We start from the raw sequence: 14,283 nt of genomic DNA, 5'->3' as shown, positions 1-14,283 counted from the left end.
AATTTGCTATTCAGGATTTTTACCAGGACAGACAGTCCAAATATTTATTTTAGTGTAGCAGCTTAATATTGCATATTTTCAAAAGATAAGCATGTCTGCCATTGGAAATAAGCAATGAAAGGATAATATATCAATTATTTTTATGTCGCCAGCATTTTCAAATGCACCATCCTCGAGTCACATAACAGGACAGACGTATCAAACCTGTTATTTTGATGGCCTGGTATATTTACATACACAAACAAACTGTATTAAAACAGCTTGAGAACTATATTATGCTTTGTGCTTGTTGACATGAAAATGAGAGAAATAATTAATATTAGAAAATAAAGCCAATATAACGACTCAAGTTCTCATTGTCATAATTGTCTTGTGCAATTAAAAGTATTGAATATAATTATTTCAGTACTATGAAGTAGACGAATATTCAAGTATTCTTTCTTCTTGTGTTGAAATTCTCTCGTGTTCAGTAATTTAAAATTACTGAAAATTCTTAAATGCCACTCCTAGATATATTGTTATTATTAATTTCCAAGACACCCCCTCTTCACATAACAGGACAGACATTTCTAATGAGGAATTAATTTGACACTTACATTCTACATATACTCAGTTAAAGGAATACATTCTCTTTTATTGATCACTGATCATTAAACTGGTTTATCAGACAGTTTTCAAACACGGTCTTGCTGTCTGAAAAGGCAAATAAATAATAAGGATGTCATGTTAATTTGAACCAAAACTTAATAGGAGATCAAATTTAAACACGAGAACTTCTACATAACAGAAGCAATACTAACTGGATATAGGTTGCTTGATATACACAAGTACAAAATTTTAGGTATTCATTTAACGAGTTTTGAAGCTTTGGAAAACTGATATATAATATGTTACTTCTGATATTTTTTGGCATTTTTAGATTTAGATTTAACAATTTTTAGATAAATACTCCTCCATACCAAAAGCATTATGTACTAGAATTCTTGTTTGTTTAATCTGTGAAGCAAGTTTTTAGCAGTGGTCTTGAAAAAGAAATTGCATTGAAGGACGCACTCTAGATGGGGCTTGGATAATTAAGTAGACAAGTCAATCATAGATCTGACAAGATTTTTAGCCCACCATCTAATAGATGGTGGGTTATTCAAATCGCCCTGCGTCCGTGGTCCGTGGTCCGTCCGTCCGTCCGTAAACAATTCTTGTTACCGCTATTTCTGGAAAAGTACTGGACGGATCTTTCTCAAATTTCATATGCAGTTTCCCCTTGGTCCCTAGTTGTGCATTGTACCTTCTTTGGACTGATTCGAATTCAAGATGGCCGACAGGTGGCCATCTTGGATTTTGAAAGTAAAAGTTTGTTACTGCTATTTCTGAGAAAGTACTGGATGGATCTTTCTCAAATTTCATATGCAGTTTCCCCTTGGTCCCTAGTTGTACATTGTACCTTTTTTGGATTGATTCGAATTCAAGATGGCCGACAGGCAGCCATCTTTGATTTTGGAAGTAAAAGTTTGTTACTGCTATTTCTTGGAAAGTACTGGATGGATCTTTCTCAAATTTCATATGCTGTTTTCCCTTGGTCCCTAGTTGTGCATTGTACCTTTATTGGACTGATTCGAATTCAAGATGGCCGGCAGGTGGCCATCTTGGATTTTGGATGTAAAAGTTTGTTACTGCTATTTCTTGGAAAGTACTGGATGGATCTTTCTCAAATTTCATATGCACGTTACCTTTGGTCCCTAGTTGTGCATTGTACCTTTTTTGGACTGATTCGAATTCAAGATGGCCGACAGGTGGCCATCTTGGATTTTGAAAGTAAAAGTTTGTTACTGCTATTTCTGAGAAAGTACTGGATGGATCTTTCTCAAATTTCATATGCAGTTTCCCCTTGGTCCCTAGTTGTACATTGTACCTTTTTTGGATTGATTCGAATTCAAGATGGCCGACAGGCAGCCATCTTTGATTTTGGAAGTAAAAGTTTGTTACTGCTATTTCTTGGAAAGTACTGGATGGATCTTTCTCAAATTTCATATGCTGTTTTCCCTTGGTCCCTAGTTGTGCATTGTACCTTTATTGGACTGATTCGAATTCAAGATGGCCGGCAGGTGGCCATCTTGGATTTTGGATGTAAAAGTTTGTTACTGCTATTTCTTGGAAAGTACTGGATGGATCTTTCTCAAATTTCATATGCACGTTACCTTTGGTCCCTAGTTGTGCATTGTACCTTTTTTGGACTGATTCGAATTCAAGATGGCCGACAGGTGGCCATCTTGGATTTTGAAAGTAAAAGTTTGTTACTGCTATTTCTGAGAAAGTACTGGATGGATCTTTCTCAAATTTCATATGCAGTTTCCCCTTGGTCCCTAGTTGTACATTGTACCTTTTTTGGATTGATTCGAATTCAAGATGGCCGACAGGCAGCCATCTTTGATTTTGGAAGTAAAAGTTTGTTACTGCTATTTCTTGGAAAGTACTGGATGGATCTTTCTCAAATTTCATATGCAGGTTACCTTTGGTCCCTAGTTGTGCATTGTACCTTTTTTGGACTGATTCGAATTCAAGATGGCCGGCAGGTGGCCATCTTGGATTTTGGATGTAAAAGTTTGTTACTGCTATTTCTTGGAAAGTACTGGATGGATCTTTCTCAAATTTCATATGCACGTTACCTTTGGTCCCTAGTTGTGCATTGTACCTTTTTTGGACTGATTCGAATTCAAGATGGCCGACAGGTGGCCATCTTGGATTTTGAAAGTAAAAGTTTGTTACTGCTATTTCTGAGAAAGTACTGGATGGATCTTTCTCAAATTTCATATGCAGTTTCCCCTTGGTCCCTAGTTGTGCATTGTACCTTTATTGGACTGATTCGAATTCAAGATGGCCGGCAGGTGGCCATCTTGGATTTTGGATGTAAAAGTTTGTTACTGCTATTTCTTGGAAAGTACTGGATGGATCTTTCTCAAATTTCATATGCACGTTACCTTTGGTCCCTAGTTGTGCATTGTACCTTTTTTGGACTTATTCGAATTCAAGATGGCCGACAGGTGGCCATCTTGGATTTTGAAAGTAAAAGTTTGTTACTGCTATTTCTGAGAAAGTACTGGATGGATCTTTCTCAAATTTCATATGCAGTTTCCCCTTGGTCCCTAGTTGTGCATTGTACCTTTATTGGACTGATTCGAATTCAAGATGGCCGGCAGGTGGCCATCTTGGATTTTGGATGTAAAAGTTTGTTACTGCTATTTCTTGGAAAGTACTGGATGGATCTTTCTCAAATTTCATATGCAGGTTACCTTTGGTTCCAAGTTGTGCATTATACCTTTTTGGACTGATCCGAAATCAAGAAAATCTTGTACTGCTATATCTGATACTGGATGGATCCTTCTGATGTTTCATAGATATTGGTTTCCCTTGGCTGACAGGCAGCATATCTTGGATGTTGACAGTAAAACAGCACAAGCATATTGTCCATTATCCACCTGTAACTGACTGCTATCTAATAATACTTTGGGATCTTTTTCAAATGATATTTGCTAATAGGTGCTTAATAAAAATATCTTGTGCCATCATTGAGTACATTCAATGAAGACCAGTTCATGAACATTTACAACACCTGTAACGAACAAAAAAAAATAAACAAATCTTCAAGAACTGAAAACAGATCCTCAAATGGTGGGCGCCAAGATCCCTCTGGGATCTCTTGTTAATAATTATCAACGCAACAAACAATTGTTTACCAATCAACAGTGAGGAAGTAAAGATACGACGGGAATTCCAATTCGGAAGTGACGTTTGCATAAATTAACATCAAATTCTATCTACCGACCAATGGGTGATTGGGTCACAAGGTTGATTCACGAACACATGTAAACAGGACAGACATTGCCTAAAACACTTCTCGACGGCGAATTTTCACACTCCTGGCAGCCTTTCAGTAACGATCGATTATCAACATATTACGAACATCGTAACTTTTACATCGGTGTGCTTCCAATGGATATATATTGCCAGAGAGGCTTGTTTTGTAAGAGAGAATTCAGAAGGGGCGACAGACAGACGTTACGTGAAAATTCTGTTGATTTAGGATATTCTGTTTTTATACAAGTCGTTGGTACGAAGAAATAAAACAATTAACAAATTTAGATATATTGAAATAATGTTTTAAATCAGAAATGCTGAAATAATAACAGTTATTGATTGATTTAACGAAGTTTCTTTTTCACCATGACAATTTCGTCCCCGACATCTTGTACCAAGGAAGTAGCATTTCTACACTCAAACTTAAAATTGAAATTTTGTCAGATCTGTTGATAACGTTAAATTTATGCATAGTATATCTCAAATATTACTTAAACACCATCATGTAATAAAAAACAGTATACCCCCATTTGTTTAATAAATTTTGCACTTTCTCTACACCAGGGGCAAAAATCCTGAATAGCAAATTTAGAGTCATGTATTGAAAAAAATGTTCTTATACCCCAACCATATCAACATTATCATCACACCCGCACTATAGGTGGCTATCTCTTGTTTGCTGGGTTTATCGCCCATTGAACAGCCCTTGTTATTTTGAGGCGGAACCCTTGTAGTAGCTACGCCACTGAACAACATACGAGAGGCCCATCACACACCATCCAGAGAAAGTACAGTGTAGTAGGTATCCTTGGACATCAAAGGTACATGTGGATGTCAATTGAAAGCAATATATTGCGTATATTATGCTTCGTTTTCTAGCCTCTACAGCCGGTCATATTGCGTATATTATGCTTCGTTTTCTAGCCTCTACAGCCGGTCCACAGTGCTTGGCGTGCTCCTCTACATCTCGTCTAGAGTTTTGTGATCAACTTACACAGTGTGCAGACGGAGAGGTAATCTAGTGTTTAACCATAGTTTAGATTAAGTGTACAAATTGTTTGCAGGGAGCTTTCCGCCTCATTGATAATATTTCATTGAATGATAATAATAATATTTCAACTGGTTTTGTTTCTATGACAACTGTTTTTGTTTGATATTAATACTTGTTTTGATTTCTGCATATATCACTTTTGTTTCCGCTTGACAACGTTTTTTATTCTTGGCGTCTAGTAATGTTTCTTTGACCCACGATTTGTTGCCACGACAATGGTTTTGTTGCCTAGAAGACTGATTTCGTTCCCTGATAGGATAGCTAATTTTATTTCCTGTGATTGTTTGCGTGCTAAAGTTTAAAATATAAAAAGAAATATCCGATCGTGCTTCGTTTTCTTCTTTCATTGCATACTGTTTTTTATTCATGCGTTCATTAAGTATTATTTTCGCTAAGAATATCCTGAAGTTTTATTGCATTTTTTTTTTATTCAGAAATGCTATATACAAAAGACCCGTACAAATAACGGCCTGGATGAGTATACGTCCGGTTGTGTCAGCAACAAGGTAGGTAATATAATGAATGATTTTATTATATGCGTCAAGGTTAAGTTTAAGCGACACTCTCCTGATTTAATTCCGCTTAGTCCATAAAACATAAAAGCAATAATAGTATGTAAATTTGAGATGAAAAAAGTAAAAACGTTTGTGAATGTAACTGAAGAATGGTGTAGTCAACAGGCATAGAAGAATGAGTTAGTGTAATTAACAAACCAAGTGATACTTAGGGTGATATATCATCATCAAACCAAGTGATACTTAGGGTGACATATCATTATCACACCAAGTGATTCACAGGGTGACACCTATTATCATCAAACCAAGTGATACGTAGGGTGACATATGTTTATCAAACCAAGTGATACCTAGTGTGATATATCATTATCAAACCAAGTGATACTTAGGGTGACATATCATTATCAAACCAAGTGATACTTAGTGTGACATATCATTATCAAACCAAGTGATACTTAGGGTGATACGTATCATTATCAAACCAAGTGATTCTTAGTGTGACATATCATTATCAAACCCAGTGATACTTAGTGTGACATATCATTATCAAACCAAGTGATACTTAAGGTGACACGTATCATTATCAAACCAAGTGATTCTTAGTGTGACATATCATTATCAAACCCAGTGATACTTAGGGCGACATATCATTATCAAACCAGGTGATACTTAGGGGGACACATGTAATTATCACACCAAGTGATACCTAGGGTGACATATCATTAGCAGATCTGCTTTACTTTTGGTTAGTTAGAACATAATTTGCGGTGTTACAGAGTTGTTCCCTAGGTACGAATGTAAACGGAGCACCACCGTATGGACAAGTGACTTGTGTGGAGTGTTGTGATGGAGATATGTGTAATAACCAGGGCTGTGGGGATACAGGTTCGCATTTTTTATCACTTCGCATTCACCTTATATCGTTCGTTGTCGTTCACTGTCTCCATGCTTTGTGAACTTTGTATATTTTAACACTCTTTTCTAGTTCCACCTGTGTGATTTAGCTCTAACTTCCCTGTAATGATCTCGAGATAGGTGAAAAGGCGTTGTCATGTTTGTTGGACCCGAAAACCAATATGTTCGCTATGACATCTTGAAAAATACATTTTAAATTCCTTCTCCTGTTCGATTGGCGCTATTTAGCTGAGAAAATGTGCTGAAATGAATGGCAAAAAGCCGAAAGAAGTTTTGTTCAAATTTGCCTGAAATGGCAACTATTTTGAAAATCACACTTTACACTTTTCCCAATGTGACTTATAGCATTGAGCTCAAACTTTGTGGAGATATGTTATAGAAATGAAGCCGATTAAGTGTCGTTATTTTTCGGCCTAGTCAAATTTTTTATATGGTAACCACGGTGGCCATATTGTAAAACGATTGCCAAATCATAGCCTTTCTGGAACAAACCCTGTGTTAAACTTTACAAGTTCCTTCAAAGACATTTGCTCGATACTGACTAAATTTATCCTGAGATGACCGTAACCATGTATTGTAATAAATCGTGTCAGTCCAAAGTTCAATATGGCCGCCATGACCGCCATTTTTTTAAATCCATCTTAAGCTTCTGCTCCAGTTCCACTACTGCCGTTGAGCTGAAATTTAACGGGGCTATTTAGAAACGAAGAAAGCGTTGTAGCATTTGCTGATTTTGTTGCTAATATTCAGCACTTTTCTAATCATTAAGTAATTGTTGCCACTTTCCTTAATGTCGTTATATCATTTTAGTTGTTTATAGTCAGAATGTTAGGGATCCTTGGCCTTCTGTATTATTTTATTTTCAGTTTTATATATTATAACTAACCAAAGTATTAAAGAAATTAAAACAATATCAACGTAGCAGGAAATTTATATTCTTTGTCTATTTAATGATTTTTTCAAATGTATAGTTATGAAATTTGCAGTAGAAGAGAAAATGGCAGCCTTTTATACAACTCGACTGCATTATTCAAATGTAATGTCTATCACGTTTGTTTCATAAGTAAGAAGACATCAAGAAAGTACCAACACTCGTATAAAATCATTATCCCTGATCAAATTCAATGAAATAAGGCCAAAATATGAACAAAATAACGATTTACACGGAGATTCCTGAAAAAGTGCAAGGTGCAAGACCAGGTGTACCGAAAGATTATGCGTTTTCTGTTTTATCGACGATAGCCGCCATGTAAATCTTTGTTTGTGTACCTTCTCAGGGCCACCGCCACGGGAAACCCGCGGACCGTACTGTTACCAGTGTCAACAGAGGCCCAGTTCCAGCTACTGTGATCGGCTAACTATTTGTGAAAGAAACGAAGTAAGATTTACATATTATACAAGTCGAACAAATATATATATATATGTAATTGTGATAATTGATAAATAAAAACATGTCTCATGGAACATGAACACATACATTATTTAAAGCTATGTTATAGTTTTGGGTATGTATAATGTGATGAACACATACATTATCTATAGCTATGTTATAGTGTTGAGTATGTATAATGTGATGAACACATACATTATTTAAAGTTGTGTTATAGTGTTGAGTATGTATGATGTGATGAACACATACGTTACATATAGTGATGTTATAGTTTTGAGTATGTATGAGTTATAGTTGTGTTGTTTGTGTTTTAATACATCATTTATGTTCTACGTTACGATTTGTCCTAGTATTGTACAATCGATGAGACGTTTTCGTCAGGACCTCGTTTTACAAGTGGATGCCGACCAAAAGGGGTAAGTTTTTAAATCTTTACATCTTGATGATGATTGATATCCATTCATGCATAACTTTGTGTAATGATAAATGTGTAGCCGGTAATATCTATTCCTTTAGAAAGAAAATACAGCAAGTTTAATTTCCCTTTGTGGGCAGAAAACATTTCACGCTAGCACGCACGCATGCAGACATATACACCCACGCAGCCTTACATACAATGTATACACTCACACTGAAATGTGCAGTTTGATACTGACGATATGCGTAATAGCTAATTAGAATAACGCCACACTGAATCTGATATAGATACTGGAGAAGTCAACTTTAAATTCTCTCTTCAAATTTCTCTATTTGTCTGAATATATTGTTTTTACTTCTCGGTCATTTTCTTCATTTGGAAAGAATAAACGATTATTGTGTTATTGACAGGAGTGTTCCCACCAAGGGCCTGTAGAGGGTAGAGATATTTCTATACTCCTCAGATCTTCCCGACCTTGTCATAGATGTTGTACTGACGACTTCTGTAACCAGGCCTGTCCGATTCAGCAATCACAAGGTGTGTCAATGTATGACACTGACAGGATGTCAGTGAACCGGTTTTATTGTATTTTAAATATTGTGACAGATCAATATAGATATGTGTGAGTAAAGAGCTACATGTACGAATATATTTAGTCAGATGTTATATCTATCTAAGTTAATGTAGGGAGCAACATTTGCTTAATCGAAAACACATTATAAAATATGTACATCTCTGATATCTGGCTTGTAGCTAAAACGATAACTGGTATGTAGTCAAATATTACATATCTCGAATGAAAGGTATCCGATGAATGTATTCATAAGATAAGCCATCAGCAACAGAATCATAATCCAAACCTAAAGTCACTAAAACCAGTGTAAAATATGAACAAATGAAAGATTTGCACGAAACTCCTGAAAAAGTAGAATAAGAGCAGATGTTCCGGAGGAGTAAGCGTCTTCACCGACGACAACCGCCATGTAATCATTGGTCAATCCACCTAAGTAATGTCACGTTCTCAAATGAGAAGAAGATACACAATGACGGAACTAACAGGCAAACTAACGAGCATCAAACACATCTAGCTTCATATCGCGCAAACAAATGGAATATTTCTCAATGAGATCACTGTGTGAGGTATTCTGATATAAACATACATGTATGAAGTATTTTATATGTCTTGAAGTCAAATGTTACTGTAATATATTGGAACCTGATTTAATGTTAAGTTCTCTTGCAATACTTACAGGGACCTCCTATTGGAGTTCCTGGAGTACTTGGAGTACATGTTCGACAACTAGCTGCGGTGGACGAGGACAACAGACTCGAACCAGATCATGCTCACATTTCAATGGAACATGTGAGGGTATATCAAGAGAAGAACGCAATTGTTCCCGTGGGCTCTGTACAGGTAAAGATATTTCTCAAAGCAAGGTCACCAAAGTATCTTTTACATTGCTCAAAAATGTTGGTTCGCCCCATCAGAGTCCTTACTTCTGGTCAGAGGAGGAATAATACCTGGTACATATGACAAGATTCTCGCCCTCACATCATCCGTTCACCACCATTATTAAAGAAGTTAAGGCAAGTATCAAAAGTAAGGATGGAATCCATTCTAGGTATGACTGATTCTGTTTTCCTTCATGAAGGTTGTGCTGAGCTGTACAACGGTGGACACCGTACCTCAGGTGTGTATACTATAGCCCCGTCCGCACACCAACCACTGAACGTAGTCTGCAACATGACGGATGGAGGTGGATGGACAGTACTTCAACACAGGCTACACGGATCAGTCAGTTTCAATCGAAGTTGGACAGATTACGTCACCGGATTCGGTGATCTACGTGGCGATTTCTGGCTTGGATTGGAATACATTCACGAGCTTACAACACAGGGGGTTCATGTCGTTATTGATATGATAGGAAAACAAGGTAGTTCCATACGGTACAGCTACGATCACTTTGAAGTGAAGAATGCTACTACATCGTACGAGTTATTGGTTGCCAATGACAACTCTGTGAATTGCACATCATATTCTCGACTTATGTATAATAACGGGTCAAAATTTTCTACTCCTGATAAACCGGGTATTCATGGTTGTTCGTCTCACGGCTCTGGGTGGTGGTTTAACGAATGTTCATATTTCAACATAAATGGGATAATAGGTGTTAACGATAATAATTATGGCATGGCAGCGTTCTGTGAACCAAACGTCGTTCAGCTGGAGGAAACTATTATGAGAATTAGATGACCTGCTGTTCCGAACACTCAGGCATGAGCGAAATGACTGATTGTTTGATGGTTTGATGAGGTTCATAGGAAACTACACTGAACATATATGTCATCAATTCAGTAAAACATAGTGGCAAAGCATTTAATGTATAGAAGGGTTGATAACATTTTTATAATATTTTCATATCAGTGTGAATCCGCTATTGCGTTTGTTCTATGTTTTTAATTGTGTGAATTGAGTTTGTATAAGCAAGATATATCCAAGCATTTGAAATATATGTAAAAATGTAGTTTACAGGTACAAGACAACATTACCAAGTTGTTCATTATTTTACAGATGTATTGTCTTTTAAGTCGGAGATTTGTATGCATGGGCAAGTCACTCTGCCCTTATTACTCTATATGGCATGTGACTGTCCTCTCGTATGTTGTTCATTGGGGACACCATCAGCTACTACAAGAACTACGTTACAAAATGACCTTGGCTCTAATCTGCCATTGCTTGATGCCATATAGTTATATAATTCTGATGTCACAATTGCGCATTGACGATGATTACATATACATGGGTATAAATGATGAAATGTGAATTTTGGAATAGTTTTTATTTCAAGTCTTTTATAATCCTTCAACAATTCTAACGTAAAATGCAGACGAGACTCGAAATCAGATTAATGTCTTGGGTAATACTTTTTGACAAAGGTGTTTGAGATGGAATGGTGTAGTATTCCTCACGAAAACTGTTGGTGGTATATCTGATGGTGGTATATCTAATGGTGTTATATCTAATGGTGGTATATCTGATGGTGGTATATCTGATGGTGGTATATCTGATGGTGGTATATCTGATGGTGGTATATCTAATGGTGGTATATATGATGGTGGTATATCTAATGGTGTTATATCTGATGGTGGTATATCTGATGGTATTATATCTGATGGTGTTATATCTGATGGTGTTATATCTAATGGTGGTATATTTAATGGTGTTTTATGTAATGGTGTTTTATCTAATTTTGCGGCGTCATATTCAATGTTGGACCTAATATATATCCTACTGATTAATTGCCATTACAGTGAGCGCTATAAGGTATTGTAAACGTGTAAATTCAAAGTGACTGAAAATAAAACTCAACAAATCCAACAAACTTTGACCAGTCTCCGACAGCTGACTCTCCGGTACGTCAAGCAGCATAGACTGTAAACTTCTTATCAGTCGATTAATCCAATCTTATCCTGTCCTGTATCCATTCAAGCGTTCATGTGGAAATGAAAACGCTAAAAGGTTCAACTTAATTCAAATAAATAAAACAACCATAGAATTTGAAACCCATTACGCCAACACCTTAGGAGATGTGTTTTAACCAATGAGGATCAAAACACTTTTTCTTATTATCTAATTTCTTATTTAGATTGTGAGACATGATGATAAATACAGTATAGAATAGAAGTATAGAGACGTGCAGAACGGATAATAGTTGTACTAAGGCAAGTAACCCAATCCGTACCGAGATATATCTTTGTTAGTAACTGTTAGGATTACTGAGTATATATTGTACGCGATGTAGCATCAAGCTAACAAACATTGACGTTTCCACGGATGTCCTTAGTCTGAGAAAATACGAAGACATTTTTTTTTACTGAAAACAGCTTACTTGTCACAGTAATGATCACGCTCGCTCTTAGGCAATGCTTTTTATCTATCATAACAGATGTATCATTAATTCATGGAGATATTTCATATAGTAAAAGGCATATGTCATAAAACAGAAACCTAAAAGAGATATGTGATAGAATGATAATTTAATGGAATATCATTCAGATAAAAATATCCTAGGTTTATGGAAATTATATTCAGGGCAATAAATGTTTTTTCGTCATGCTAAACACTGTTCTGTTATATCACATAGTGCAGGTGCCTGTTATGTTTAAACGTACAGTGTTTAAAGGACTTTTCTGTGATAACCTGTGTCTTATCATATTTGTACTTTTATAATAGGGGATACAAATATGATATATATTTCAATTCAAACCAATAGACCCGAGGGTCCAGTTACAAAATTGATAACAATGGAAGCAAAGGTATATTAAAATATCACAGATACAGACATATACACAGTTAGTAAGATGGGTGGAGCATTAGTAAGATAAAGAGAAAGACATGTAATGTAATGATCATCTAAAACATATTACCTTGAGGCGAGATTTAAAATAAGGCAAAGTACAATTAGATATACCACCTAGTTTACAGGCGTGTCTGTTAAAAGAATTCACTGCACGGTTAATAGTACCAAACTTTCTAAGACTAGGTGAACACCCAAATTGTAAAACACCAGAGGAACGTAAACATCTTCTAGGGACTAAAATGCCTTTTCTACTAAATACGAACAATCAAAAAGTCTAGGAATACATTTAAAAAGGAAACAAAGATCCATATATTGCCGTCTGCAATTAAAAATGTAAAGATTCATCACCCATTTCCTGAACGTTGATGATGCAGTTAAACGGTTTAGTATGATGCCCAAAAACACCCATGCGCACGCACACACGCATACGCACGCACGCACGCACCCATACTCACCTTCACACACATACACACACACACACACACACATTTGATCACGCAGCCAAAAAATTAGATGACAACAAAACTATAGAGAGTATAACAAATTACGAATATTTGGAACAAAATACATTTAAAGCAAGTTGGGATAGTTCAGAAGACCTGAAGGAACAGGATCACCCCAAAACATATCAGGATCTGATAAAGAAGTTGAACAATGATGAGGAAAATTTTAGTATTAATCCATTAAACACAAATAAGTGATAGGATTTTAACTTATTACCTCTCTTGTATAGTGCTTAACGACAACCATGAATAAAGAGTAAAAAGTTTGGAAAAACTACTCAGTTCTCTAGATTTTCGTAAAAGTCAGCAAACATATTTGACCTTTCCAGTTTGGGGTATAACAATTATGATAAGATATTCTCAGATTACATATTCCTTGTCTTGATGTAAAGTCGAGACTATTTGAATGTACTTCCAGCTGGAAACAGTTTTCATACAAAAATATAGGTATCAAATGTTCCAGCTTGCCAGGTTTGGGCAACGGTCATTACAACTGACCAATGCAGCTCAGCATCCTCACTACTTCAGGGGTTACGCTAACTATCGTTCCATGCATTCCTGGTACATATCGTGGAAAAATTAAACTCGAGATTCATTTGATGTACATCATAGGATCAAACTGGTCTTGGCCACAAGGTGTCCCACATAGAACCTTCAAATTTGCTTAACATGATCTTGGGGTACAGTTAGCAATTTTGAGGCATCGAGGATGACTTCTTGATAGCTACTACATAGTGTTTTGCCAAGCTATTTACCCAACAAATGTATCCTATCTTAGGTATTAATATTAAGAGTCTTTACGAGATGATCAATTGATGAAAACCATGTTTGAATGCTGTGCATGCTTTTGTTGCACCTTTAAGCATAATGGTGTAAACTATATCACACTGTACATGTAAACGCACCTAGTCTACATGTACTTTGTACAATTTCATTCGTGACGGCTTTCTGAAGTTTGTGTAACATCGACTAGTGGGACTAACGTTTATTCGCGAGATCAGCGAGCGCTTTAGGGTATTTTGTGTTCTAAACCAACAAACTTCAGCTGTCGATCATACATTTTTTTAATAAACAAATATTCATTTTTGTAAAGATCAGTAATAACACTTCAATATATAAAGTTGACTTTATTTATTCATTTATTTATCAAGTTTAACTTCCACTATTACGGCCTTTAGGAGACACGATAAATTTGACAATCAGGCTAGTGTGCATATAAACAATGTTTGTACTCAACTTACACCAGCTTATAAAACATATATTCATTAACATAGGTGT

General features: G+C 36.1%; 1 protein-coding gene across 1 annotated transcript; it reads left to right on the top strand.

Annotated features, from left to right (window-relative positions):
* Positions 1–4,731: 4,731 nt before the first annotated feature.
* LOC132561099 (SCO-spondin-like) lies at positions 4,732–10,395 on the top strand (the record flags this gene model as incomplete). The annotated part of the gene is made up of 8 exons (XM_060225829.1): positions 4,732–4,865; positions 5,338–5,409; positions 6,195–6,303; positions 7,611–7,711; positions 8,074–8,139; positions 8,552–8,678; positions 9,394–9,555; positions 9,794–10,395. Coding segments are annotated over 8 exons (1,373 nt in total), but the record flags the coding sequence as incomplete, so codon positions are not given.
* Positions 10,396–14,283: the final 3,888 nt, after the last annotated feature.

The sequence above is a fragment of the Ylistrum balloti genome, unplaced genomic scaffold (genome assembly GCF_031769215.1).
Source record: "Ylistrum balloti isolate Yb309-2 unplaced genomic scaffold, AGI_CSIRO_Ybal_v1 Utg371146, whole genome shotgun sequence".
Taxonomy (NCBI): domain Eukaryota; kingdom Metazoa; phylum Mollusca; class Bivalvia; order Pectinida; family Pectinidae; genus Ylistrum; species Ylistrum balloti.
Note: the sequence above shows the minus strand (reverse complement) of the source record. Positions and strands in the feature narration are given on the sequence as shown.